Source organism: Montipora foliosa, chromosome 6 (assembly GCF_036669935.1).
Source record: "Montipora foliosa isolate CH-2021 chromosome 6, ASM3666993v2, whole genome shotgun sequence".
Taxonomy (NCBI): Eukaryota; Metazoa; Cnidaria; class Anthozoa; order Scleractinia; family Acroporidae; genus Montipora; species Montipora foliosa.
Genome location: NC_090874.1, coordinates 2,418,242 through 2,444,522, shown reverse-complemented (window position 1 = coordinate 2,444,522; position 26,281 = coordinate 2,418,242). Strand labels below are relative to the sequence as shown.

The window sequence follows — 26,281 nt, the reverse complement described above, 5'->3', positions numbered from 1 at the left end:
CACGAAAGAGACTGGGTCGAGCTTTACGATTCTTGGGTTCAAGATGGCGGCTGAACCTCCAGCGCAACTTGATCAAATAGTGCGTCAAATCGTTGAACATGTGAAATCACAGGGCATCTTTGACCAGTTTAGACGTGACTGTATTGAAGAACTAGAACAAAAGGTTGGTTTATGGATCAAATTGGTATTTATAGCAACATCTTGTTTTGCAAATAGTCTAACCTTTTAATTTCAATGATTGTGTGTTGTTAGGGGCCGTCGACATATTCACTTTATCCCCACTTAAAGTCAACTGGACGTTTAGGTCAGACCCCCCTCTCCCCTCCCCCCCCCCCTCCCCGGCTTGCTGACTCGCACATTGTCCTAACTCCTTTACTACAGGGAGAGGTCAACGACCGGTATCAATAAAATTGACAGCTTTAAGAACTTGGCGAGAACTTCATAAACAAAAACTCCTACCTGCACAACTGCGTTTTCCTATTGATCCTATTTGTATCCCCTTCTAAATACAGTATTCAAAGGAAAAGCCAGAATCGCTAGCCCCCGTGTTGTTGTGTCTGACATCTGCAGACTGGCTACAAATAGCGCTGATAAACAGTATTTAAGTCTAAGAACCCATTGGGACATTCCATTTTTTTATCCGCACCCCCCCTATGGAAGGCATTTTTTTGAAATGTCAAGAAGGACCCTGTCGGAATCTGGATTTTCTGCTCCAGTTTAGGGGGTCGGAATCGGGAGTCTTTGTTCTATACAAAAACGGGCCTGTCGGAATCAAGCTTCAGAGTAAAAGGGGCCTGTTGGAATCTAACTTCAGAGGTGAAAGGGACCTGTCGGAATCTGATTTCAGAGCAAAAGGGACCTGTCGGAAAAATGCCTTCCATAGGGGGGGGGGGGGGGGGGGCGGATAAAAAATGGAATGTCCCATTTCAAATAACCCAAATATTTATAAATATTTAAATATTTCAAATATTTAATAACCCTAACCCTAACCCTAACCCTAACCTGAAAACAGTATTTAAGTCTAAGAACCCATTTTAAAACAGTTAGCTCTATTTGAAATGGGTTCTTAGACTTAAATACAGTTTATCAGCGCTATTTGAAATGGTTGTTTAGACTTAAATACTGTTTATCAGCACTATTTGTAGCCAGTCTGCAGTCTGCAGTCTGCAGTCTCTGCAAGTGTCAGACACCCTGTTGTAACAGACCTCAAGCCTGTTGGGTAGTACGTGGTGTAAGCCCGCACTAAACGTCCCGAGCGCCTTCTTATCACAGTACATGTGTACATGTTCAGTTCTTTGGTGCAAATGTCAAATAACTACTCTGCTAACACTGTTACCTCTGCGACTCTTTGACCCCGTTACTACCCCCTGTGGTCCATTGGCAATCCATTTTCCCCCTCATGTATGTGTTACTCTTTCGCTACTCTGATGCCACAAGCTTTCTTCCTCGTTCGGCGAGATGTCAAAACAACTAACCTTGTTCAGAACGACTATGAAAGAAACCAAACGTGCAGGATACCTGATTTACAGTATGAAAAGTCTATCGTCTTGCAAAGGAAAGTGTTGTTCCATCGCCCAAGAAAAATGGCGAGAGCTTTATGCACCTATCAATGTTAAGCCCCAGGGTGGGGGGAAATTGACTCAGAGAGCCTTCCCCTGGGTAGGGATTTTGACACGTATGCGTTACCCCATGGTCGGGAATTTGACATGTCCGCCATCTTGGAACACGGAGAGAACCTGGAGATGAGTTATCCTCAACCTTCGTTGATGGGACTTCTCTGGTTTTCCTGATTTTTCTGGATACCATGGGTGAAAGAAAGGCAAGCGAATCCGTCTTCAGGGGCGGATCCATACTGGTTTCCACCGTTCTACTGAAGTCAGTCAGAAATGTGGGAAAGGGGACTTTTGGAGAGTTAAAATCTAAAAAATTCCCAGGGAAGCATGCCCCCTGACCCCCTTAGAAACTTTTCATTTTTTTGAAAACCGGGCTCTATTCTACCCTAGATCCACCCCTGGTCTTGTCTTTTTGTAAATAAGGACTATCAATGCTATCAGTCCTTCCTGGAGTGTTCACAAGTATGAGAATTTTTTTTTTCTATTTTTTTTTCATGATTGCTTTTTGTATATTTCTACATATTCATAATTTTCCACTCTATCATTGTGCAAGCTTGATTTAGTCAAAAGCTGGTTAATGTTGTTCATGTTGTTTTGATAATGTTAGGTTCTTCAGTACTGTGAGCGGTGGAAAGGTTTGGTGTTACACAGCAAATTTCCATCAGCTGTTAAAAGGGAATTTGAAATTGACAGTGGAGAACATTGGTGTTCCAAGAATGTGAATGTAATGAAAAAAAGTTACTCCAGGGCAGGAATGTGATGATCCGAAGGCGCACAGGGATGGTGGAATTTGGCAGTCTGTAGGTGCCCAGGGGTGGGAAATGTGACGCTAGCTTCCATGAAAATTTCAAATTCCCCTGGGTCAGCCCCCCCACCCTCCCCACCCTGGGGCTTAACATTGATAGGTGCATTAGGATACAGTAAAAAAGTTCACAATGTAAAATGTAGAATTTAAGTGTCAGTTTGCTACTGTTCAAGAGTGCACTGCACTAACGTCCAAGGCATTACCCCCTCCCCCCTTAAACATCCAGTTGACATTAAGTGGGGATAAAGTGAATATGTCAACGGCACCTTAAAGAGGTTTTAATAAAAGCCGTAAATGCCATTTGTTGAATCATTGATGATTGCTTTTTTTTTTTCAAATACCGGTAGGAATCTTATCGACAACTAAAGCAGAGGGTAGAAAGTCATGTGGCAACATTCCTCTCCAAACAAACATGGTCCGATGTTTTGCCAAAAAATCAAGTTAGGGACAGCCTACGAAAACACGTAAACCAGTGAGTAACAACTTCCAAAGTTCTGATGGCAACAGCATTCACCTTTGCAGCTCGACCTCAGGGTCTCTATTTTTTTGCAATGAGGCTAATGGTAACCATTATTCTTAACACACATAAATCTACTGTACGTTGAACCAGGGCTTTCATAGAGACGGTGATTGGAATAGCCTCCTTCTCTACTGGTTGCATGGGTTCATTAAACGACACAATAGACTTACTTCCAATACTCCAATACATGGTGGGGGAAGCGGGGAGGGCTAGACTCTCATTGCTTTCATGACACTAACTGTTAATGGATTTAAATTTTTTATAACCATACATATCACATACAGTCTCATGTCTCACAGTGATAATTAACAGGAAGCAATGTGTCTCAATTGTGGCTGCTAGTTTATGAACCACCTGCTGTTTGAAAAAGTTTACCTTACTGGCACTGTTCCCAAGCTAACGAAAGCTATAGTTATTAAATGTATGTACTGCTATTTTTACAGATCAGATGTGTTAGACCGAGGTGTCAAGCAACTGATTTCACAAGCTGTTGAAAGTAAAGCCAAGGCATTTCATACTCGTATTGAGGGAGTTGTGCAAAACTATTTGTACATGCAGAACAACCCTCAGAAACAAGACAAACAGCCGCGCAAACACAAAATGGTGGATGGCAAAGAGGAGACCAAACTGTCAACACCTGAAGTGATATCTGATATTAGTCAGCTTATTCCAGTACCCAGTTCTTCATCAGGCACAGGTACATCGTAAGAGCAAAAACTGTACGCCAAGGAAATTCTACCATGCTGAAAAAATAACTCTAAACAAATAACATGCTTGGATACCAGTGTATCACTGGTAGAAATCTAAGCCTCTGCCTCTGCATATCATTTCCCTGCCAGTGTGAAGGGTTTATTATGAGCAGTCTCTCTTTTTGCCACTTCGTTAGTTGAGCACAATAAAAAGTGGCAGCACAAAATCTGGATCCAAGGAGAAGCAAGCAAAAAGAGGAAGCTAGATTTTGCACCACCATTTTTTCTTGTGCCTGTCTTCTTCTCACACTCGAGGATTGCAGTGACACATGACTACCTTGAAGTTATAGCAGCCACACTGCAAAAGACCTGCTTGCCTTGATTGTGATTGTTTGGTAGGTAAGACCTCCCCCCCCCCCCTCCCCTAAACTTTACTTTTTTTGTTTTTGAGCCACATCGATGCTGGTGAATCACTTGAGTGCACACAAAAATCACAAAAATGTCCAACAAGTTGTGTGTGCTTGTCATTTCAGTCACAGTGCATGTTTGTTGTCACTGCTTAGCGTCATCACAATAGGGCATAAACATCTGGAAGAACCCCTGACTGCCATGCAAAATACAAGCTCTCTTTGTTCTTAACTTGCTTTAATGACATTCAATCGTGTATGCCATTTTTTTAATCCTTCTTATTTCGTAGGTTCAAAGACATCAGAGAGTCTAAGTTCTGAAAAGGGGAAGTTAGGATCTCAAGAACTTCCAAAGGGTGGCACAGCATCAAAGTTTGGCCATCATGCGAAGAAAACTCATTCAGCACAAGCAAAACCAGGTGTTGTTGCAAGAGCAGATGAGGGGAAATCTGTCAGTCCGAGCCTCAGAGAAAAGGACACAGTTGAGGACAGTAGTAAAACTAAAGAGACAAATACCAAGACAACAAGAGCAAAGGTGGAAAGCTTGAATCGAGAGGAGTTCAGACAGATCACAGAGCCTCCAAATCCAAACGCGAATTTTTTCAAAATAAAAGATGAAAAGACGAGGATATCTAGAGTGAAAGTGGAAAGAAGTTATCAAATTGGAGGACGTTCTTCTCCTGTTGCCCTTATTGTAGAAGACAGTGGAAATGTCACAGATGACAATATCAGCACACGTAAAGAAACTTGTGAAACTTTGGTTCACACCAAGTACTCTACAGAAAGTGAAATTAGTCATTCTCAACCTGATGTTGCAAACTCAATTGACGTGAAGGTTGAGAAAACAAATGACATCGATGATTCCACTTTTTGTTCCGCTGTTAAAGCCAAAGATGAAAAAATTGTCGATGAAAAACAGGGGGTAGGGGGGAAGACGCAAGCTGAGTGCAAGGAGAAGCCCATCTTTCAGCCGCAATGGAAGGAAGTAGTTCAAGAGGAGCTGAAGTTTACCGCTGATCTTGAAAAAGAGCAAACGGGAAAGCTGCCTACAGAACCTACCTTAAAACTTGCCTTCGGAGCCGAAAAGAGTGGCGACTTTCTTAAAACAATGGAGGTTGAACAAAAAAGCGAAGAATTTGTCGACTATCGTAATGTAAATACCTTGGTGCAGGATGTAGGTGAAGACAAAATCAAAGAATTTGAAAGCAGTGAGAAAGTGGGAAATCCTCAAGAATCGGAGACAGCTGTAAAATTGGAAGCAAAAGCGGAAAACAATCGCGAAGGGAAAGAGCATTTGAAAACGGAAAGCAGTGAAGGGGCGAGACGCGAAACAACTGCAGATCACAGCAGAAAAGAGCTAAGACCAGCAGACAGCAAAAGCAAGGAAGAGGTGCCAGCGTTGAATGAGTTTGGAGACATAAGTAAAGAAAACAGCCAGATGTTAGAATCTCAGAATCTGACTATGCTAGATGAAAAAGACTCTCCAAACAGCCAGAATGGCAGTACAGCTAGAGACGAATCGGCCTCTGATAGAACCCTCTTAGAGTCTTCCTCTGTGTTAAAAGAAATCACTGAAGAGGTTTCCTCAACAGGTGAATCTTCGGACGGGGAATCGGACATCTCCGAGGTGTCATCGGTTCACACAAGCGACTTGTCATCTTTTGATGAAGAAATTAGTTCTACAAGTGAATCTTACGAGGAGCGTGAGGGCGAAAGGGCTTGTGTAACTGGGGCAGATGAACGTGGAAAAAATGAGGATCAAGATTTATTTTCTGCGCATGCGCAAGAAGACCAGGCGTCAGGCAGACGGCGCTCCACAAGGATAAGCTCCAGGAGAAGCACCAAAGAAGGTGAAAGTGAAATGTCTGATGGGGATGGTCGTAAAGTGCGCCAACGACGGCATAGTGATGAAACGGCCAGAAATCCACGCTATGAAACTGGCAAAGGGCCGAGAAAATCTGGTACCAAAAAGCGTGGAAGAGGACGCCCTCGGAAAGATGAACGGCGTGCAACTAATCGTCCTAGTGGGCAGATAAGGCGTCCTAGAGCACGTCACCGCGACGGCAGCGGTATAGCAGTTGAGAGAAGGGAAGGAAAGATAAAGCGATCACAAAGAACAATTAAACGAACACGCTGCTACTCGCCAAGTAGCGAGGGGACGAGAGAAGTTTCTTTGCCCCGTAAACGGAGCCGTGATGGTCCCAGCTAAGATGTGTTTCTTCGCTTTTATAAGGGTAGTCAAATATATGTTTTGATGATATATTTTGGATAATATTGAAAGATTAATGTATAACTGAAACCAACAAACGTCCAATACTTTTATAAAATGGGCTTGCGAAGCACCGTGGCTGTTACTTCGATATAGCATTGCGTTACAGCTGATGGCAAACGTGAGCATGATATTTGCGTTTTGCCTAAAATAAAAGAAACCGGTTTGATTTAAGCTTTTTTTTGCCTGTTATCAAATCAAATCAAAACTTTATTTCATCACGGAGTCCATGTCACGAAGAAGTGCTCTCATGGAGCCGTGCTTTACATCAACGATTACTAATAAGAATAGAAGAATAACAGCCTTTATTTAATTCTCAACCTCGGTTAATGCATTTCTCGTGCTCTGATTGGTTTACTCAATCTCGGTTATCAGCTCATATACCTTAGTTTGACCTTATATGGCAAATGATTGCGCGAAGCGTTGCGAAGTTGAAATTATTTTCGCTGGAAAGCGAAATTTCTCTCTGAATAGAGCAAAAAAACACGTTTTTTGTGGAAAGTTTGGATCAATTTCGACGTTTAGAAGTACGCGAAAAGGTAAGAGATGTTTTTTTTTTATCAGCCTGCGTCTGTCTGACCACCCTGTATTCCATAACATCGCATCTTCATCAAGTTTTTTTGCGATTTCGCTCGGATTTTCTCGCTTTTTTCGCTCGTATTTCGTACTTCCAAACTTTTGGAGTTGAAGGAATTTAATAAAACAATTATTCCATTCGCGCTTGTTTGATATGAGACTGGTTATAGCCAACTCATATCCAACGCGCGCTCATGGAATAATTGTTAAGAAATTAAAAATCTAATTTACCTAAATGCTTAAAGTGTAATTTACTTACAACTTAAATTTACTTAAAAAGTCTTACAGTATAACCTAATCCATTGTCAGATTTAACATTATAACGATCAAATAATTAAATAAATAAATAATTAATTAATTAATTAATAATTAACGAATGCAAGACAATTATTCAAACTAGTGGCCTGCTTTGCCTCGCTAAGCAGACGGTTGCAAGTAATGGCACCCCTGTAACGGAAACTCTTTTTAGGAGCTTCTGAGTTCGGTCTTGGGATGAACAGATTTAGTTCTGAGTCACGTATGGATATCAGTATGGATAGTATTAGTATTCGCGAATCTTTCGAATGTATGCTCATGCAGTAGATCGTTCACTGTTTTGAACATAAGAGTTTTCATTTATTTGGAACGTCTGTCAGCGAGGCTCGTCCAGTTTAGTTCCGAAAGAATGTAAGAGGATCTTACATCCCAGGCAGCACCGGCTATTATGCGAGAAGCTCTGTTTTGTAATTTTTCGAGTTTATAGACCTTATTCATAAATGGCGGTCACATTTATAATTCTTTTGTCCACGTGCAAATTAGCCTACCAAGCCTCATTTTAGAGCAAGAATTCTTTTCAATTCACTGTATGGTATCGAGGCTTGGTAGGCTAACTTGCACTTCGACAAAAGAATTATAAATTGGCCGCCATTTATGAATACGGTCTATTACTTAAGCCAGTACGGATGCCACCCCAGGCAGCACTTCAATAATCAAGATGTGGTAAAATGAGAGATTTGTAGATTGTTATGAGCACTGGTTGGGGCTTAGTTGCTTAAGTCTTCTTGGAGCTGCAAGCACGTTAGAGACCTTTCAGAGATATGAGGACCCCGCGATAGCGTTTCATTCACCCATCAAGGCAAATATCTGAGTTATTAGGTAGTAGCGAGATTTTGTGCCCAGTCCCAATGAATAAGCATTTAGTTTTGGCAACGTTAAGACTTAAGCGATTAGAATCAAGCCATTGTTTAAGGTTGCCTAAGTCACGTGTCAGAGAACAACTAACTCATCGGGATGTTTTGATGCAGAAGTAAGGTTTATAGTATCATCAACATACATTCTTGCATCAGATAAATACAGTCATACAGTAACCTGTGTTCTATCAGATAGATAGTTTCTTAAAAGGTTTAGAGTAGTGCCTCTGAAACCATAAAGCTCTAGCTTTTGTATCAAATGCTTTTTTAGAGCAATAAACAGGACCGCATTTGTTTTATCTACAAATATTGCGCAACGTCTGAAAGGAGAGAGAAAGTTGGAATGAGAATTGTATTTTGTTTTAGTATTTGAATGTGAGTGGTGAGGACCAGACAAAGGAAAGCGATAAATGCGTCCTTAAATGCGTTCTTAACAAGACAAGACCAAAAAAGTAGGGAACTTCGTGCCCTTCTCCTTGCTGTAAGGGTTCTTTACGAACAACGGCCTTGAGGCGGGCCTACGGTTTATGCTCCTTATCCAAGAAGACTGTTGAGCCTAACCAGCGTGCACTTTCTTCTCAGTTATTTGAACCTGGGTTTTGGTCTAGCCGGAGTTGAACCCACTAGTCCTGTCGGTAGTCCGATGGTCAATTTTATCCAACGCGTCGATAAAGGCGAATTACGAACGCTTCGCCCCTCTACGAGCGAGTTCGACCCCACCAAGTTTCCTCGGTCACATTTCGAGTTCGACCCTAGCCTGCGAGCAAGCTCTCTTTCGGCTTTCGGGGCTTGCTCGCAGGCTAGTTCGACCCCAGTCCTAACCGCTTTCGCTGCTTAAGATTTCTTTATGTGGCGGGATATCTTTACTTATTACCCTTCAAGAAAACGATCAGGCGCCAGTTGCATGTTCAAACGATGGATAGTACTATCCACCGGATAATTCACTATCCAGTGGACAACTCAATTGGTTTTGCTAGTGTTTATCCGCTGGATAGTGATTTGTCCGGTTGATAGCGGTTGGGTAAAGAGGTCGAACTCGAAATGTGTGGGGGGAACTTGGAAGAGTCGAACTCGCTAGGGGGCGAAACGTTGTATTATGATAAAGGCACAGTCACCATCATTAGAAAGCTTACAAATCTTTCTTACGATAGTTAACTCGTTTGATAAAACCAAATATTTGTGTGCACTCCCCGCTGATGCAGCACCAGAGTTCCTGTGTAAACTAACCCCTTATTAATTGACAACTTCCCATTGGGGCTTTTCAAGGCCTAATGAAACACGATCAAAAAAACGACAGAACAGAAAAATAACACTATGAATCCCAGCTGGCAGAAGGCAAACCACCAGTTGAAATAGGGACTATCTGGATCAAAATTCAAGGAGTGGTTTATGGAACGGGTGGCCCGGATATCAAGGCAAGTGCCCTAAGCACTGGGCCGCACCGCCTCCATAAACCCAGTAATGCTAAATCATTCCATCCGAATCGATTTTTGACAAGAGTTAGAACAAGGTGACTCCAAGCTGGCCGAAGAATCGAGAAGGATATCATCAAATGCACAGCACGCGCGTGCAAATGACTTTTCTGAAACGAAACAGACAAAATGACCCAATCAAACCAAATTTATTCTAAACAAAGCAAAAGGCAGGATATCAAATTAAATTTCCAGATTGCATTTGTACACACATTGTATCCCACATTTGTTTTTCTTTTTGCATCATGGTTGATTGATATTGTCTGCGCCAGTAGTGAATTGGTCAAAGTCACCACTTTGGTTTTAAACCCAGCCCAAAACAAACTAAACTGCTTTATTTAAGACTCCAGCACCTATAGAGTTTGGCTTTAGGTGAAGTTGTTTCAGACACCCTTGCCCCTATCAGGTCACACACATCTTCAATTCATTCCAGTTGAACAAGATGGGGTCCCTTAGGCTGTGACCCTAAGATTTGTTAACCAAGCGAAATTAAACAATCACGATAGAGCCGATCTCTTCACAGAGACATGAAATCATCATAATTTATTGACAACAATATTTGAAATCAGTTATTTACAACTTGCATAGTTCTAAGTGTTATTCTACTTTATTGACCTAAACTACCAACATAGGTTCAATTCACCCAAAACAAACATGATATACCGTACATAGTTGTAGTCACTCGTCCAACGACGTCAACTCTTTTACTTTTCATACAAACTTGAAATATGTTACGACCTGTATTCCATTGTGGCATTCGTATCATGATGAAAGCCACGACTTGAACTATGATTATGAAACAATTTTCTTTGCAAAAGGTTATTGCAGTTAACCAGGCAACTTCCGCAAAAGCAAAGAAGAATAAAGAGTATCGATGCAGGAATCAGAATGGAACTTGTACCCACGACTGAGTGACTGCACTGAACTCTGCTCTACCGCAAAGCAATATCTGAAGACTTAGCAATCCAGTTGATTGCAATAATATTGACCAACTCCCAGAGAGCTTTAATAATAGAGGTTAAGCATGACGTTTTACGGCCAACAGGAAACGGCAGGCTCCTGCTTATCATAAAAGCGTGAAAATTCTCTCATTTTAACTTGTCTCGTTCCTTTGAGAAGTTGCTTGATATCTGGAGCTAAGAGGACAGAAATGAGTTAATATCAAGCAGGGTTCTTAGATTTCTGGCAAAACCCAAATTTCACTCCGACGTTTGCCGATTGGCGTAAACGTCATGCTTAACCTCTCTAAAAGCTCAGCGGTAAAGCCGTGTGTAGCACAACCACAGAGTCATAGCTTTGAATTCTATTTAATCCTTGAATTTTTGGGCATCTTGAGCACCAGAAAGCCATAGGTGTTTTGGCCAACTAATATTATTTAAAAGTTCATGACAACTGATGTCGACAATCACGAGCTACTCACAATGAAAACCAAATTAATGCAGCTTGCATTATTATTTAAGCAAGGAAGTGACAGCACAGCTGACAACAATCCGTAATTTAGAAATTATGGCTAAACGCTTTTATCTCTCATTGACCAAGAAGACTGGATGAAGAGTGTTTAGCCTAAGATTAAGCCTGGTAGCAAAAAACCACAACAAACACATTTGTAAACCGCTCTATCATCCTAGATAGCTACAGCTGTAGATAGGCAGTGATTAGTGGACCATCTCTCACAGGGCTTCCTTGTCATGAACATCCAAAGTCCTCATTCTAGTATAACAGTGGTCCATACTCACTGACAAAATATCAAATACTGTAAAAACTAACCCCCCACCCTGTAACAAAAAAAATTGAAATGCATAGGACATTATCACCATAAACAGCTTTCTTCCCATTTGGTTATTTTTGAGTAATAAAAATGCTTTAGGGGTTGCATAGTACAGTGAAAATTCATACATTAAAATTTAAAGAAAATTAGGACAAAGTTAATGAGCCTCTTCGTCTCAATACTAATTGTACATCTCAAGACTCTTACTTACTTGCTTAATAATAGTGAAGTGAAGTACTTCCCACGACTTAAGATACAGTCGTATTGAGAGGCATTAAATTTTGTTTTTATCTATTGTAAAGAGCAAAAGGAACTTCTAGTTTGCGAAGGAGCTGCTCTGGAGGGCATTTCATGGTTGCCATATTGAATAATATCAGCTTTGATGACTCTCTGTATAGTGAAAAGTTGTCAAGGAAAATGCACTTTGAAGACTGGTAGCACAGGGTACGCATGTATGACAAATAGTTGGGCTAACATTAATATTTGAGTGTACATATTTATGACAATTTCTACACAACTTCTTCATCTGTTAATGTCAATTAACGATTGCCGAACACACTTAAATAATCCGAGATGACTTAACTTACAAGTTAAATTTGGTTCTCACTAGCAAAGGAGCTGGGATACAAACAACTGCAACAGCAGGGAAAAGGTTGAACAAAGTCCTTTGTTGAAAGGACAGGATTCTGCTCTGGCTCTTCTTTTTTTTTTCTTTCTTCTTTTTGTTGGGGGGGAAGGGGTCGCGATTAGCCTGCACATGCATAAGATTTTCTTTGAATTGTTGAGACGACTTTCAGATAAGGCAGCCCAAGTAGGATTTGAACTCGGTACCTCTTCATTCTAAGGCAATCGTAATGACCACTAAACCACAAAACAATACAATAGATGTGGCAGATTAACAGGGAAATATGTATTCACTACTTACACAAACCCCATAATACACCTCTTTTACCCCAAAAAAAACTTGCATAGGCATTGTTTTTTCATATTTCTTTTGGGACATCTCCTCTTGTATTACGGGATTGTGCAAATAGTGAATTAAAGAATTGTATACGTGACCAGAACTAACTTTTTGTGTTTTCGTTGCACGCAACGCAATATTCAGTTATTGTAATATTATTTTACAATTCTCCCAGCATTGTTAAGAAAAAGAGTTAATATTTTTAATGACTAACATAGAAACTTGTAAAGCATCTGTTTACTAGTTTTGATTGGAATCAATGCCGTTAACAACAGTTTTACACGTAAAAAACTATTCTATGATAGCACTTAACCCTATTATTGGGTGATGGAATGTGGACTTAGGACTTTGGACTACAGAATTGAAACTGGATATTGACTAAGATACTGTAATTAAGAAAAAAACTCACATTGGAAAAGAACCAGAAAATACATGTACTGTTGATCATTATGATTAACTTATTTATTTATTTATTTATTTATTAACAAAAATTAATGGTGGTCACCCAAAACGGGACACTGAAAAGTATGTAAGACAAAACATATAAAACAAAACGAAACTTCACTCTTAAAAAAAAACAAACTTACAAAATTTGTGTATCCACAGCAATGAATCTTCTACATGCTGAGCAGTTCTTATAGTCTTTACTGTCAAAGGTAAAGTCTCCGCTTACGAGCCAGAAGGCTCATCAGGCCGGCGCTTATCTCCGGTTTCTGTAGCATGAAGCGACTAGGAGTATTTGTACTCCCCCCTGGATGGGATGCTAGTCCATCGCAGGGTTACCCCCAGCATTACGCCGGTACCCATTTATACACCTGGGTGGAGAGAGGCACCGTGAGAGTAAAGTGTCTTGCCCAAGAACACAACACAATGTCCCCTGCCAGGCCCCGAACCCGGACCACTCGATCCGGAGTCGAGCGCACTAACCATGAGGCCACCGCGCCACATATAAAACAAAACGAAACTTCACTCTTAAAAAAAAACAAACTTACAAAATTTGTGTATCCACAGCAATGAATCTTCTACATGCTGAGCAGTTCTTATAGTCTTTACTGTCAAGCAATGCTTTTATGGTAAATCTAACTTTCTGATTGCCCTTTTGTTTATAGTGTTTCTGTATTATCACAGCAATGATTCTGCTCCATAACTAAGCCCAACATGGCAGGGGAAAGAGACATTTAATTTTTCTCTTACACTACCTATCCTTGAAAGTTCTCCCTGATACAGAACAATTAATAATTTTAATACCTGTAGTTGGTCCAAAATTCTGACTATGGTATTATCAAAGGATACAGACTGCTGTTCCATTTCATTCTTTGTTAATTTTATTCCGAGTATTTCAGCAGCTATTTTTTGAAAACAAAGACTGATCTGAAACCACATTGAAAAAACACTGATTTTAAAGAATTGTAGTCCAGACAACATACATTGTAGGTCTTGATTATTGAGGTTCAAATCTTGTATCCTGGTCGAAACTTACCTGATCTGCAGTCTTTGCAGAGACATAAAAACTGAAAAGCAAGAATACATTGAGTGAACAATAATAATTTCAACTATAACAGCAAACATATCTAACTACTACTACTATAATAATAACTACAATACTGATGCAAAAAACGTTGTTTTTGTCGTTATCATCACCACTTCCCCTCTCCTTTTTGTCATCATTGTCATTAGAGAGATTTACTGTCATGTAGCATTACATTTACGGAAAACGTTCAACCACAATTTGCGTTTGCCAAAAATGGACGAAACTTGTTTGATATAAGTTTATTTCTTGCCTGTTACTGTACCTACAACACACATTTACAAGTATCAAGAAATTTCTCAAAAGGGAGACACAAGTTACAAAGTAGAATTAGATAATTTTCACACTCTTAGGGTAAATAGCACACTTCTGTTTCCCATTTACCATTTCACATTTACTTAATGCGATGCTAAATCTCTCTATTGTTGTTATTGTTATAACGAAGCATTCACACATAAGGAGAACAATATCACATGTTTATTATATGACTAGCTCCGTGAGCGGGCAAGATGAACCAAATCGCGCGCTCTGATTGGCTACCCCAGCGGGCAAGATGGAGCGATACTGCCCGCTCGGGATTTCTCGCTTGGTCCCGCAAGATCCATAAACACGCAAAAAAAGAACTTGGCCAATATCCAGTCATCTTGACCTCACGCTTGGTCAATAACCCATACGTATTACTGTATTATCACCTTGACATCCCGTGCTCTTGGGCGAATTTTCCATGCCTGTCTGACCTCACCACCCTCTGATGCTCCAAGTCAGCTTACCAAAAAATACAAAGTATAAATTAGAATAATATTTAAAGTGCCCATTTGTTCAATAATTAGATCTTTTTTGTAGATGCTGGTTTTTGGTCATTTTCAATATCAAGTCCAAGTTTGACCAAATCAACTCCCCTGAAACTATGAAAACTAATAATCTTTTACAGTGCAGTTTGTCAATTAGGGAATTCAAAGGGTATTATTATTATTTTTTTAATTCTTCCCAAGTTATTTTATTCCCTTGCCATTAATACATTTTTGTAATGAATTTTAGAAAAATAAGAATAATTTTTTGGGGTGGGGGGGTCAAATGACTTGGATGAATCATGCTTATAAAAAGAAAAATTAAAAAAAAAGAAAGAAAAAGAAAGAAAGCCAAGAGAAGCAAGGGGTAAACTGACTCCAAAATTCCACCCTACAGATTGCCTTGCACTCGCCTTAAGTTTATGCAATTTTGCTATTTATTTATTTTATTTATATAATTTATTTGTCCACTACTGTGACATAAGCCCTTGGCTTCTCAATAGGCTTCCCTATCTCATAAATTTATTAGTTTTGCACAAACTCATAAAGAGGTAAATAAGATAATATTTACTATAGATCGTTTTCACCTGACGTCATCATTTTCTAAAATCCAAAACTAAAGAGCCACGAAAGTTTTTATCCTCATCAGGCATAAGAAGCGGTAAATTTGTATCCATTTGCAATTTTAAAGCTCAATAGCGTGCTTCGTTTGGAAACCAGAGCATTTTGAATTTCTGAGTTACAGCGGTGCGTGACACGAGGCGACGATCGAGTTTATTGAGAAATATATATTTATCTCATGGTTTTGAGCCTTTTTAGATTTAAAGCATTAGGAAAAGTGCTTAGGTAAATAGCTGTCTGTTCAGTACAGATGATCACTCGCCAAGATAGCCAAAGTAAGTGACAGACGTTGACACTATTTTCCGGCCGCCATATTGGTGCACCACAGATGTGCACCTACATGGCGTTTTCATACTGGGCTCTGTAAATTTCTGCGAAACATTTCGACATATATCTGAAGTTTGGGGAAACGCACAGGCCTAAAACTTGGAGAATTGTCTTCTCCATTTATCTTCTACAACATCACAAATTCTTGACTTTTTCCACTGGATGGTTTTCGGTTTATTTTTTTATTGCGTGACAGTGAAAACGATCTATTAACAGAATTGAACCTAATCTTTAAAGCAGGGGTTGAGATTTGAGTCAGTATGCTGTAATGGAAAAAGCATATTCCAAGAATGACATGAGGACAAAATAATAATATTCATTTGTCAAAATGCTACTACAGTAGTTTTATTCAGAATCTGGGGCCTGGCATAACATTACAGCACACAGTTACTCAGGCATGGAAAAGACTTTTTAAAAACTGCTCACTCAAACACAGGAGCTTGCCATATAATTAAAGAGAAATGAACAATGACTGTGGCATATGATAACTTACTTTTATTTGCAACTAGAGCAACATGTGGCATCCTAGATCCCTCTCTTTCACAAAGTTTCTTGACTGTATCATACCAGTCCTCAAGGTTATCAAAACTACTCTGATTTGTCACATCATAAATAAGTAAAACAGCCTGAAAACAAACAAATATCCATTAAACATATGATGTTCTATAATTATTTTGGAACGAAGTATTATTTGAGTCACATGTACTCCTCTGTAAACTCCAACACAAATATGCTGAGGTTGATGAATAAAACATTATTTTAAAAACAGTAGAATTAACTTTAAATACAAACTCCTGCTCAGCTAACTAGATGTATTCATTAACTTTTGATACAGATCTCCTCATTGCACTGTATAGTATTCAAGTGCAATAAAATATTTTAACATGTTTGAACAATGTATCGTATATTTTACAATGTATACATGTAATATTTTTTTGGGCAAGCCATTGTATGTGCCCATACAGATTGGATGCAAATATTGTATGTACTACAGTGTTACTTGTGGTTTGCCCCATCAGGTTTCTACCTGGAATCAACTGTATGATTTTTCATTTGCTTGTTTTGTTTTTAATCAGTTTTAAACGTCTCCCTCCCGCAAGACTGCCACTGAACGCTATTACTTTGTCAAAAGCCAGGCAATTTATGTGTTAGCTTGTGCAGCAAGCATTTCCAGCACACAAGAATCGAATTTCATTTATCTGGCGGCGCAAGTATAGGGTGAGTGCAAAAAGGGGAGGGAAGGGATGGAATAAGATAGGTGATAGGTGATTTTTGCTTGGGGTGTAAATGATCATGACTTGAATCCAGCATTGGTTCCTGCCCAGTCCCCCTCATATACCGACAACCACCCCCCCCCCCCCCCCCCAACCACCAATTATTGTTATATTAATTATTAATTATTTGGAGAAATTTGTGAGACTGAGCTTTTTATTGACAACACTAAGTAATAGTATTACAGTCAGGGATTGAAAACAGCTTATAATACAGCGCATGTAAATCACAGAAATCCTCTCTCAAGCAAGTCAATGTTAAAGATAGTCACTGATGATTAGATGAAGTCTAAAAACCCCTCTACTGGATGAGTATCTGCAGTACATGTACAAGTTGCAGAATGGTTTTTGTCACATACACCAGAGTTGTTTATGTACAACATTACAATTATAGATAACTTCAAGGACTATATCAACAATGAACGTCTTGATTTACCAGTAAACCTGAAGGAAATGGAAACTCAGCTACATGTACGAGAAACGTTAGAAAGTTTGCTGGCCAATGGCTCCCACAATCTCTTGCCTGTCTTCCACTGCTATTTTTCATTGAATGCAAACACCATGAACATGCTGGTGAAACTGGATGAATTTGAGGAGAAACTGAATTTGAGACTGTGCATTTTTCCATTTACAAAAGCTCTTTTAAGAGCCACAGCAACCATAAAAGCTCTGTTTAATGTGTTTTTATGTCCAGGTAATATGTGATTTGATTCTTGTGAAATTTTATTATTTTATTTCATTCTTGGCTGGCAAATTTGATCCATAATTACCAATCACCGGCCATCATTTCCATCCCTGGAAGGGGGAGGGGAGGGGAGGGGAGGTGAAGGAAATGCATTTCTTTCTCCTCTCCTCTCCTCTCCTCCCCTCCCCTTCCATTTTTTTTTTTGCGCTCACTCTATGCTTCCACGGCCAGAAAAATGAATTCGCTTCTCGCGCGCTGGAAATGCTTAAGCAATTTATGTGCCAGTAGGGAGCCACTCAAGGGTGAACATGGACGTTCAATCCAAAACCTATTCTTCTGAAACAATTCTATATCCCATATTGCCATACTAAAATACCATAGTTTTCCATTATGTATCAAGGCCCAGTTTCTTCAATAAGCTGAATTTGCACATTCTAAATGCTCCTTCATTATATTCTTTTCAATGTAAGATTAAAAACTATATTTTGTCATGTTGTTAATCAAATTTTAATGCCTTCCCCTACTTACTACCAGTATAAAATAAGGAAAACATCTTGTTATACCCAATGGTAATTTAGTTATGTAGTATATACAGTCCGTCACTCAATGTAAGCATTTTCTGTTATATACTGTATTTTTTTCTTGTAGTAACAAGGGGGTCCAGGTCCTATAAGCTCCAAGGCTTCTTCTGGGCTCCCTTGCCATGTGTCAACTTTTTTTATGCTGTACTAACGTGTATGTAATATAATCATGGCTTCTGATAGGATGCGGAAAAAAATTAAAGATAACACGGAAATTTTTGGCCATATTATGCGAAACATGCGTTGATTATGCAGAAATTACACCGGATTATGCGGAAATTTAAACAAGTTATAAAACTAATAATTAGGCCCGTCCAATGTATTTACATGCTTACGGTAAATCCGTTATCGAAATTGCAACCAATACAATCGCATTTGTGCCCTTAGGAGTCACCAATTTGCGACCAGCTTTCACCGTTGAAATAAAAGGGTTAGCAGTTGGGATTTTGCCGCAACTTTTGGTAAAATAAATAAAGCGATAAAAAATTATTTAGTTTCTCGTCATGAATTTTTTGGAGATAATGGAGCAAAATTGTAATACCTTTGGAGCGCAATCCATTCCCTCAATCATTGACTTAGTTTCTTATCAGTCACGTCATTTGCTGAAGTGTGACTGTTTCTCGTCCAATGGAAAGCATTGTAGGAACGAAATGCGCGGAAACTGCTTACGATCTTTCGAACGAAATGCTGTGTTTTCTTCAATGTTCAGGAAAATAAGCGTTTCAAAACAGTCAATTTCTTCGGCTTTTATGTTTCTGAGGATGTTAATAAGGAGCTGCTTTATCACTAATATCAGGTTTTTCTTCTGTTTTTTTTGCGGAAAATATCGGAATTATGCGGAAAATATAGGAATTATGCGGATCCGCATCGCCGCATCCTGTCAGATGCCATGTATAATTATTTATGTAATGTGGCTAAATGAACTGAACTGAACCTGTCCCCTTTGACACTTGTGTGTTTCGTCCTATGCCAGACAATTTTACTCCTCAACAGGAAACTCCTTGGGATTAAAACTCGTTTAATTTAAGACTAGGATGAGGTTAAATTAAACATATCCACCCATGGCAACCTGCAGATCACCCTAGACAGTATGTGTTTGCAACATTATGTATAGCAGTCACCAAATGTGTCACAGACCGTTCAAGATAACTACACTATATGAAAAAGATTTAACAGGGATCATGGTCAAATTCAACAACGGGTATTTTGGACTTACTGGAGCCTGGAAGGTCACTAAGATCTTAAGGTGGAATTCCGTTGAAAATCAACGAAATACAATACACTAAGAAAATTTAAGCTTACATGAGCCCCAAAGATATATTTGTCTAACATTTTTCCACCCAAAGTCTGTCCGCCAATGTCCCACACTTGTAAAGTGACGTTAACGTTCCCTAAAAAAACATAAACAAGGTTCATTGAAAGGGTAATTAAATGCTGAATGATTTAGCACGAAAATGAGAACGCTTACTTGTAAACCATTAGTCACTGTTTTGTTTGACATGTATACGTACCTGGTAGAACTATCCTTGCAAGAAAGAAGTCAAGTCCAAGTGTTTGCTTATAAGCTCTGTCGAAATTCTCCTGGGAGTATCTAACACATATGGATGTCTGACAGAAAACAAAGATAGCAGTAAAGCAAACAAGATGGAGATCATGTTAAACTTAAGCTTATGTTTCACAAATTGGTGGATTATCAATGCACATTTGTGTCTCTTGAGGAGGGCTTTGACAAAAACTAAATCAATGCATTTACCTTGCCCGATGCACCATCTCCTAAAAGAACAAACTTTAACTGATGATCTGTCGACGTTTCATCGTCCGAATCGGCCATTTTTAGCAGTAGCTTAGCGGTAAATTCATCTAAAATTGACCGCCGCCATTATTCTCACTTTGTTTGTCATGACGTCGAGACAACAAGCAGCTGTTTAATAGTGACGCGGGCTCAAAGAAGCACTCGGCACTGCGGTGACCACTGCGGTTAGTGTAGTTTGTGATTTGCGTTTAATTTTATAACTTTTAAAGAAGCCTTGCCTTGATCGGCGAGATGGCATTGATGAAGGTGGGTTCATTCGATTATCATTCAAGAGCTGACTTAAGGAAATTTACTCTCCCATGCAGCGTTGCTTGATTTGTAACAGGATTGTAATACATGCACAGGCGGATATTTCAACGCAAAAGTTCTTAATGAAAATAAAAGGCGTACTTAATTGATTTAACGCGATTAAGCGACTTCTCAGCTCCCTGGGTTGTCACTCGTACATAAATAAAGTGAGATCAGCCAAATAACCGCACAAAAAGCGAGAAAATCACCAGGAAAATAATGTACGGCTTTTTTATTGGGAGCTTTTGCGTGTAAATATCTTTTCGAGTGTTTATTATCAGGATTCCCATATAAATCCGTATAATTTTTACCCTCCGAGCCTGGACTACCTGTGCACCTACCAAGTTAAGCCCCAGGGTTGCCCCAGTGTGGAAGAGGTAAGGAGGGGGGCCTGGTGTGACCCAGGGAAATTTGTCATTTTCATAGAAGCAAGCATCAAATTCCCAACCCTAGAGCAATGCATACGTGTCAAAATCCCTACCAAGGGGAAGGCTGTCTGAGTCAATTTCCCATGTTTTTCTTTGTTGTGAAATCTTTGGCGTACTCGTCACAAATTCAGGAAATGTCCAAATCCTAAGATCAATGGTTAACCCATTCACTCCCCAGGATGCCCCTTGTTGATGAGTAAAATCGTATGACATTAGACAGAGTAAAATCTGTTAAGTGTCACTCCAAGGAGTCAATGGGATAATGGAGGGGACCCATTGACTCCTCAGGGACCCCAGGATGCCCACAGTTGACAAGTACAATCATCCGGTGTTAGACAGAGTAAAATCTGTTAACTGTCACTCCAAGGAGTCAATAGGTTAATGGAGGGGACCCATTTACTCCTCAGGGACCCCAGGATGCCCACAGTTGACAAGTACCATCATCCGGTGTTAGACAGAGTAAAATCTGTTAAGTGTCACTCCAAGGAGTCAATGGGTTAATGGAGGGGACCCATTTACTCCTCAGGCAATCCAAGATGCAATAGACGTAGTGAAATCTGTCAAGTCTCACTCCCAGGGGTTAAAAATAAAACAAATGCAACTGGAGCAAATTTTTTTTCATTTTTTTCACTATTTTAAGGTTTCCCATCTTGAAGTACTGAGACGTCTGGTTAACAAACCACCATGTGTTAGTATGGTTTACATAAGGGTCTCTGCCACACCGAATCGCACATTCTGTCGTTGTTCTTCGTTGCAACAAAAGAATATAGCAAGTGAATCAGAATATTTTCAGGACAATTGCAAAAAGATTGGTGCAGTGGTTACAAGAGCAGCAACAGGAAATTCCAGTCCTATTGTAGCTATTCTTGGCTGGAATAGTGCACAAGACAAGCACCTTGAAAAGTACAGTGAAATATTTGAAAGGAAGGGCTTTGATACCATCAGGATATCTGCCAACCCATTTAACACATTCATGTTTTTGTACAGAGTAAAGGGCTTGACTCAAAGATTGCTAGATTTACTAGTAGAAATGAAATCTGATCAGAATCGTGCAATCATCTTATACTCCTTTAGCATGGGGGGCTTTAATGTCTATCACTTCATAAATCAAGCCATGTCAACTCCTGGACACAAACATTTTAATTCCATTCGTGTTGTTGGTTGTATATTTGACAGCTGTCCCCATTTTCCAGGTCTACAGAGCATACGAGGTGCACAGTCATCAGTTGTAGAAACTATACCAAATCCTTTAATTAAGGGCTTGACATGGTTGGGGCTTGGCATTGCCTCCCCTTTTGTATTTTTGTTAAGTTCACATGTAAAGCATCTAATACCAGATAATATAACCTCACCAATGGGTTGCCCTGAGCTATTTCTATACAGTGACACAGATCCCTTAGTTCCTGAGGATAATGTCAAGACTTTCATGGATGCCCATCAGAAGATTGGAATCAAAGTGTTCTCAAAGCTAATGGAAGGGTCAGGCCATGTGCAGCATTACAAGAACTATCCTGAAGAATATCTCAAACAGGTCAATGCTTTTACTGAATACTGCTTGAAAAAAGAAAAAGAAGAATGATTATTCATGTACATTCTTGTTTAGTACAAGAACTTAGTAAAAAGGTCCGTAATTTGCCATCTAGATTCCTATCAATTAATGTTTATTATTATATGGCTTGTGTTTGTAGCCGATATAACGCGTGCTCTGATTGGCTAATTGTGACTTAACTGTAGGGCATTATTCTCCCGATTATGGGCTTGCAAAAACAAAGCAAAAGGTAATTAAAAAGCCATAAAAAAAATAATATACTAACCTCACTTGCTCGGGACCGTACTGGGGAATATTGGCCCTCGGTCGTTTTTGTGCGAACCTCGCTGCACTCGCCCCGTACTGCCACGACCTCGGGCCAATATTCCCCAGTACGGCCCTCGCGCTTGGTTAGTAAGAAGTTAGTAATTTGCACAATAATTTACCCAAAAAAATCACTCAGTTCTGATTAGGTAAAAAACAGTGCAGTTTTCATGTAACATGGGTGTAAATTTGTAATACGAGTGCAAATTATAAATGCATGTTTCCAATTTCACAGTTGAATGACTTGTGAATGATCGCGGAGCACCATGCTCATAGGAACCCATGAGTTGCTTTTCTCATTATCAGGGTAATCATGGCCTGCGGTATTGCTCCTGGGCGCATACGCACAACAAAGTTGCCCAATAATTTAATAATATCCTAATAATAATGATGATCAATACACCCAACATGGTGGTCATTTGCAGCGTACATCTTTGACATTGGACATCCATGTAATGGTCAATGGACACCTGTCAAAACAAGGTATTTGCTGACCAGTATCACGTGACCATATCGCGGGCTAAAGTTTAGAGCTCATCAAGGTCAACTGTACTTTTTCAGTTGACCGTTGACCAGGTACTGGTTTTTCGATGGGATCGCAGGCTCAAGCCAGGTTAACTTCTTGTCATCAGGACATCTTTCTGTGGCTCAACGCGGTTACACGAACATACTACGTCATCTAAACCTCTTAACAGTCAACGCTTTTCGTGTTCAGGTGGAAAACGGTTTGGATTTTTTTTTTCCTGCATTTTTTCCTGGTCTCAATCCAAAAAGATGATTCTGAATATTCGATTTTCAGGCAGAAGTTTATTTTGCACTCTCATTTTTAAAGGAAAATGCACGACAGTGATGGTAATGTTAATGTAGCTTTCTTTTTTCAACTGAATGAGCTACTCTGTTTAAATTAAGTCAATAAATAACTTTGTCCTCAAAGGGGCTCTTCAGTGACAAAGTAAAATCATCTGGCATTGGATTGTGTAAAACTTGTAAGACCTTGTTAGTATCACATCAAGGAGGGATAGGGTTAACTTCAATTTGTAATGGTCATTTCAACTTCCTAACATACACCTTATTCCAAAATGGCCACCATTTAAATATTCTTTTGTTTTTATTCAAATTAGCCCTTGATGCCTCGATTCAAAAGAATATTTTATCTTGAACGAGGTAACAAGGGCCAATTTGTATCCGCATAAATCAGTGGCCATTTTGGAATGAGGTGTATGGAGGCTAGTAAAGAGAGGGGTATGAAAATTCAACCTCCCTCTCCCTCCATCACTGCAAAAACAGTAAAGAAAAAAGATAAAACATTAATTAAAGCAAGTTATTACAGCATAGTGATGATGATAATGATGATGATGATAACATTGGACCAAAGCCAAACTCGTTGGAATTGCTATAAAAATTAGTTAACTGTTCACTTTGTACGTAACGCTGCACCCACGACCTCGAGCTAGTCTATATCGGTTGTATATTCCAAGCAATGGCATGAGAGTAAGCACTGACAGCAGCGGAAGACAGAAAGCAATGCTGTTCCTTTGTGTTGGCGCCATGTGTGTGGGTCTTAAAGTGCGGTAAAGAAGAAGAAGAAGAAGAAGAAGAAGAAGAAGAAGAAGAAGAAGAAGAAGAAGAAGAAGAAGATATTCCGAGCAAGTAGGACGGCTGTGCATGGGCTACTGAATGTTGAGGATTGCATGAGTTAGGAGTCAGCATGGATGAGTACTTGCATCAGTATGAATCGGGTTTTCTCGCAGTTTCTATTGTAAGAAATGTAAGAGACCAGTGTCGCAAGGACAATCAGATGAGGAAAAAGGTAAAGAGGCTGCACATAGAAAAGGCAAGGCATTGCAAGGCCAGTTTTTAGCCAGACTGAAGAAATTACTGATTGGTGGACATGGCTGTAGCTAGTTAGAGGTGAAATGAAGGGTTAAAAGGAAAGCTTGATTACTGCAGTACAAGACCAAGCCCTGGGAACTCGGACCGTCAAAGCTAAGATCGACAAACAGAGAATAGGTCTTCACTTTAGGATGTGTGAAGTTGAAGACGAGACTTTCAATCGCTCAGTTTGTAAACGTAGCAAATTACAAATTGAGGCATGACCAGGTTGCATCAGAAGTATGACGTTGAATGAAGCCCAAGTGGTATGAACATAAAGAAGACAGATAAAGAGAAGATTCTGTCAGTGGCACCTCAGTATACACGCTGAAAAGTTTAAATAGAACACAGAAGGCCTTGACTTTGTATTTCTGGACAGAGAAAAGAGAGATTAGCATAACCGTCCCTGGAGTAGAGGTCAAGGAAATATTATTCAAAAGCCCACAACCAAGCGAGCCGAGGCTTCTAGAAGACTTTTCTCTAGAAGGCCCTCTCATCTTTGGGTAGAATTTACACGAAAAGTCGGTGCGATTCCCCATTTCCCATGCAAAGCTACCTCTTATAATTGAAAAAGGTATTATTGTTTGTTCAGTCAGATAAAATGTTCAAGGGACACAGATTGCGTGCGCGCAGACGTTGACCAAATAAATGAAACGGAACTCGATTACCTTTGTTTTTCTCCACAACCCAATGGGTCGCTTTTCCGACCGCTAATCGACATGATGTTTTCGTAAATCTCCTGATAAATTTTGCCCATGGATTTCCATGAATACAACATTGAGATTGGTGCTATCTTGAGCCATCCATTTATATAGATATCCTGATATGGATTAATTGAAAAAAGAACAGTTTTCTGTTTTTTGGATATATTTCTTTCGAAGCAGAGTTCTGTAGTTTTCGCGGAGTGCGATTGACAACCACCAAAATTTTCCGTAGTTTTATCACGAATCTTATCATTATAGTTTTAATTTTGTAATGAACCTGTCTGCATGGGCGGAGAAAAAACGTTTTCGTTTGAATTGAAGTATGAAACATGTTATTAAAATAAATTGAATGAGGAATCGCATTCATTGCTGTCGGTGCCAGCTTTTAATGGTCGTGCGCTGTGTTGTGGTTTTTGTGGCGAGCTTTGAGCCACAGGAGCCGGTGCTGGTATACATAACTAAAATAAGGCTCAGACTCGTAACTGATGTTTCACAACAGATCAATACATACAGACACCAAGACGTGACTTCAAACGTTGTTGCAAGAAACAGAGAGATTTCATGGGCAAAACACGCAGTGAACTTCAATTCTTTATCCAAGACGAAAGAAGGAAGACACTAGGATTCACGGTAAATATGAATATTTTTGCACTGTAAATTTGTGCTTATTTTGCTTGCTCTTCCATGTCTTCCATCGCATAATCCAGATCAAAAGAAACGAAATAATCACCTTGTTATCCTTCTCCAGACTTAAGGCCAGAGGGAAAAAAATTGAAAGAATGAGGAGACGAAGATGGGGAATGCATTTAGAGCAAACTGTATTCCTGTTGTTATCAGCCGCGTGTTCAAGTTGGAATTAAAAGTCTATAGTCTATCGTAATAATTGTTTTCCGGAGCTCAGTCAAGCCTTTCGCATCGTTGCTATAAACGCGTGCACTGTTGTAATTCTAAAACAAGCAACTGAATTTGACTGAGGATATGGGGAACAACAAGAGCATCTCACTTTATATATTCCGCACCCGGAAGGAAAGAGAGAAACCACTTTTCACTCTGTATGTAGTTTAAACATTCAAAAAGACACTTGTCGGGAGTGTTTGAAAGAAATAAGTTAGGGAAGGAGGCAATATCCTTTTTAAAAGAATTTGTCGTTACGGCACTTATTTGCGCTCGCTATTGGCGGACCTCAAATCAATAGAATAGCAAGACAGTGAGTAAGCCACAATGTGCAAGGAAGTTGTGAAGTGAAGCCAAAGACATCCTCCGCTATTCCGTTC

At 39.6% G+C, this 26,281-nt stretch overlaps 4 protein-coding genes across 4 annotated transcripts in view; 3 read left to right on the top strand and 1 right to left on the bottom strand.

Annotated features, from left to right (window-relative positions):
* The first annotated feature begins 7 nt into the window (after positions 1 to 7).
* Positions 8 to 7,237, top strand: LOC138006277 (biorientation of chromosomes in cell division protein 1-like 1). Its single transcript, XM_068852510.1, has 4 exons — positions 8 to 163; positions 2,766 to 2,890; positions 3,382 to 3,635; positions 4,325 to 7,237. The coding sequence occupies exons 1-4, from the start codon at positions 44 to 46 to the stop codon at positions 6,241 to 6,243; spliced, it is 2,418 nt and encodes an 805-aa protein (XP_068708611.1). The 5' UTR covers positions 8 to 43; the 3' UTR covers positions 6,244 to 7,237.
* Positions 7,238 to 10,036: 2,799 nt separating this feature from the next.
* Positions 10,037 to 19,963, bottom strand: LOC138006274 (ras-related protein Rab-28-like). The gene is made up of 8 exons (XM_068852507.1): positions 19,804 to 19,963; positions 19,562 to 19,658; positions 19,353 to 19,441; positions 16,007 to 16,139; positions 14,470 to 14,542; positions 13,730 to 13,760; positions 13,543 to 13,620; positions 10,037 to 11,678 (listed from the first exon to the last, which is right to left on the bottom strand). The coding sequence occupies exons 1-8, from the start codon at positions 19,879 to 19,881 to the stop codon at positions 11,580 to 11,582; spliced, it is 678 nt and encodes a 225-aa protein (XP_068708608.1). The 5' UTR covers positions 19,882 to 19,963; the 3' UTR covers positions 10,037 to 11,579.
* Positions 19,964 to 19,995: 32 nt separating this feature from the next.
* Positions 19,996 to 23,801, top strand: LOC138006273 (transmembrane protein 53-like). The gene is made up of 2 exons (XM_068852506.1): positions 19,996 to 20,109; positions 21,220 to 23,801. The coding sequence occupies exons 1-2, from the start codon at positions 20,095 to 20,097 to the stop codon at positions 22,156 to 22,158; spliced, it is 954 nt and encodes a 317-aa protein (XP_068708607.1). The 5' UTR covers positions 19,996 to 20,094; the 3' UTR covers positions 22,159 to 23,801.
* Positions 23,802 to 25,440: 1,639 nt separating this feature from the next.
* Positions 25,441 to 26,281, top strand: part of LOC138006272 (melatonin receptor type 1B-like) — a 15,401-nt gene continuing 14,560 nt past the window's right edge. The window contains exon 1 of the mRNA XM_068852503.1: positions 25,441 to 25,637. The gene's annotated coding sequence lies outside the window, so the exon portion shown is untranslated. The remainder of the gene's footprint in view (positions 25,638 to 26,281) is intronic.

Excerpts from the sequence above, each read along its gene's own strand:
- LOC138006274 (XM_068852507.1), bottom strand. The coding sequence starts at position 19,881 with ATGGCCGATTCGGACGATGAAACGTCGACAGATCATCAGTTAAAGTTT. Across the intron at positions 19,442-19,561 it reads TGCAAGGATAGTTCTACCAG|GGAACGTTAACGTCACTTTA; the intron begins GTACGTATACAT and ends ATGTTTTTTTAG. Across the intron at positions 16,140-19,352 it reads AATATATCTTTGGGGCTCAT|GCTGTTTTACTTATTTATGA; the intron begins GTAAGCTTAAAT and ends GTTTGTTTTCAG.
- LOC138006277 (XM_068852510.1), top strand. The coding sequence starts at position 44 with ATGGCGGCTGAACCTCCAGCGCAACTTGATCAAATAGTGCGTCAAATC. Across the intron at positions 164-2,765 it reads TTGAAGAACTAGAACAAAAG|GAATCTTATCGACAACTAAA; the intron begins GTTGGTTTATGG and ends AAATACCGGTAG. Across the intron at positions 3,636-4,324 it reads CAGTTCTTCATCAGGCACAG|GTTCAAAGACATCAGAGAGT; the intron begins GTACATCGTAAG and ends CTTATTTCGTAG.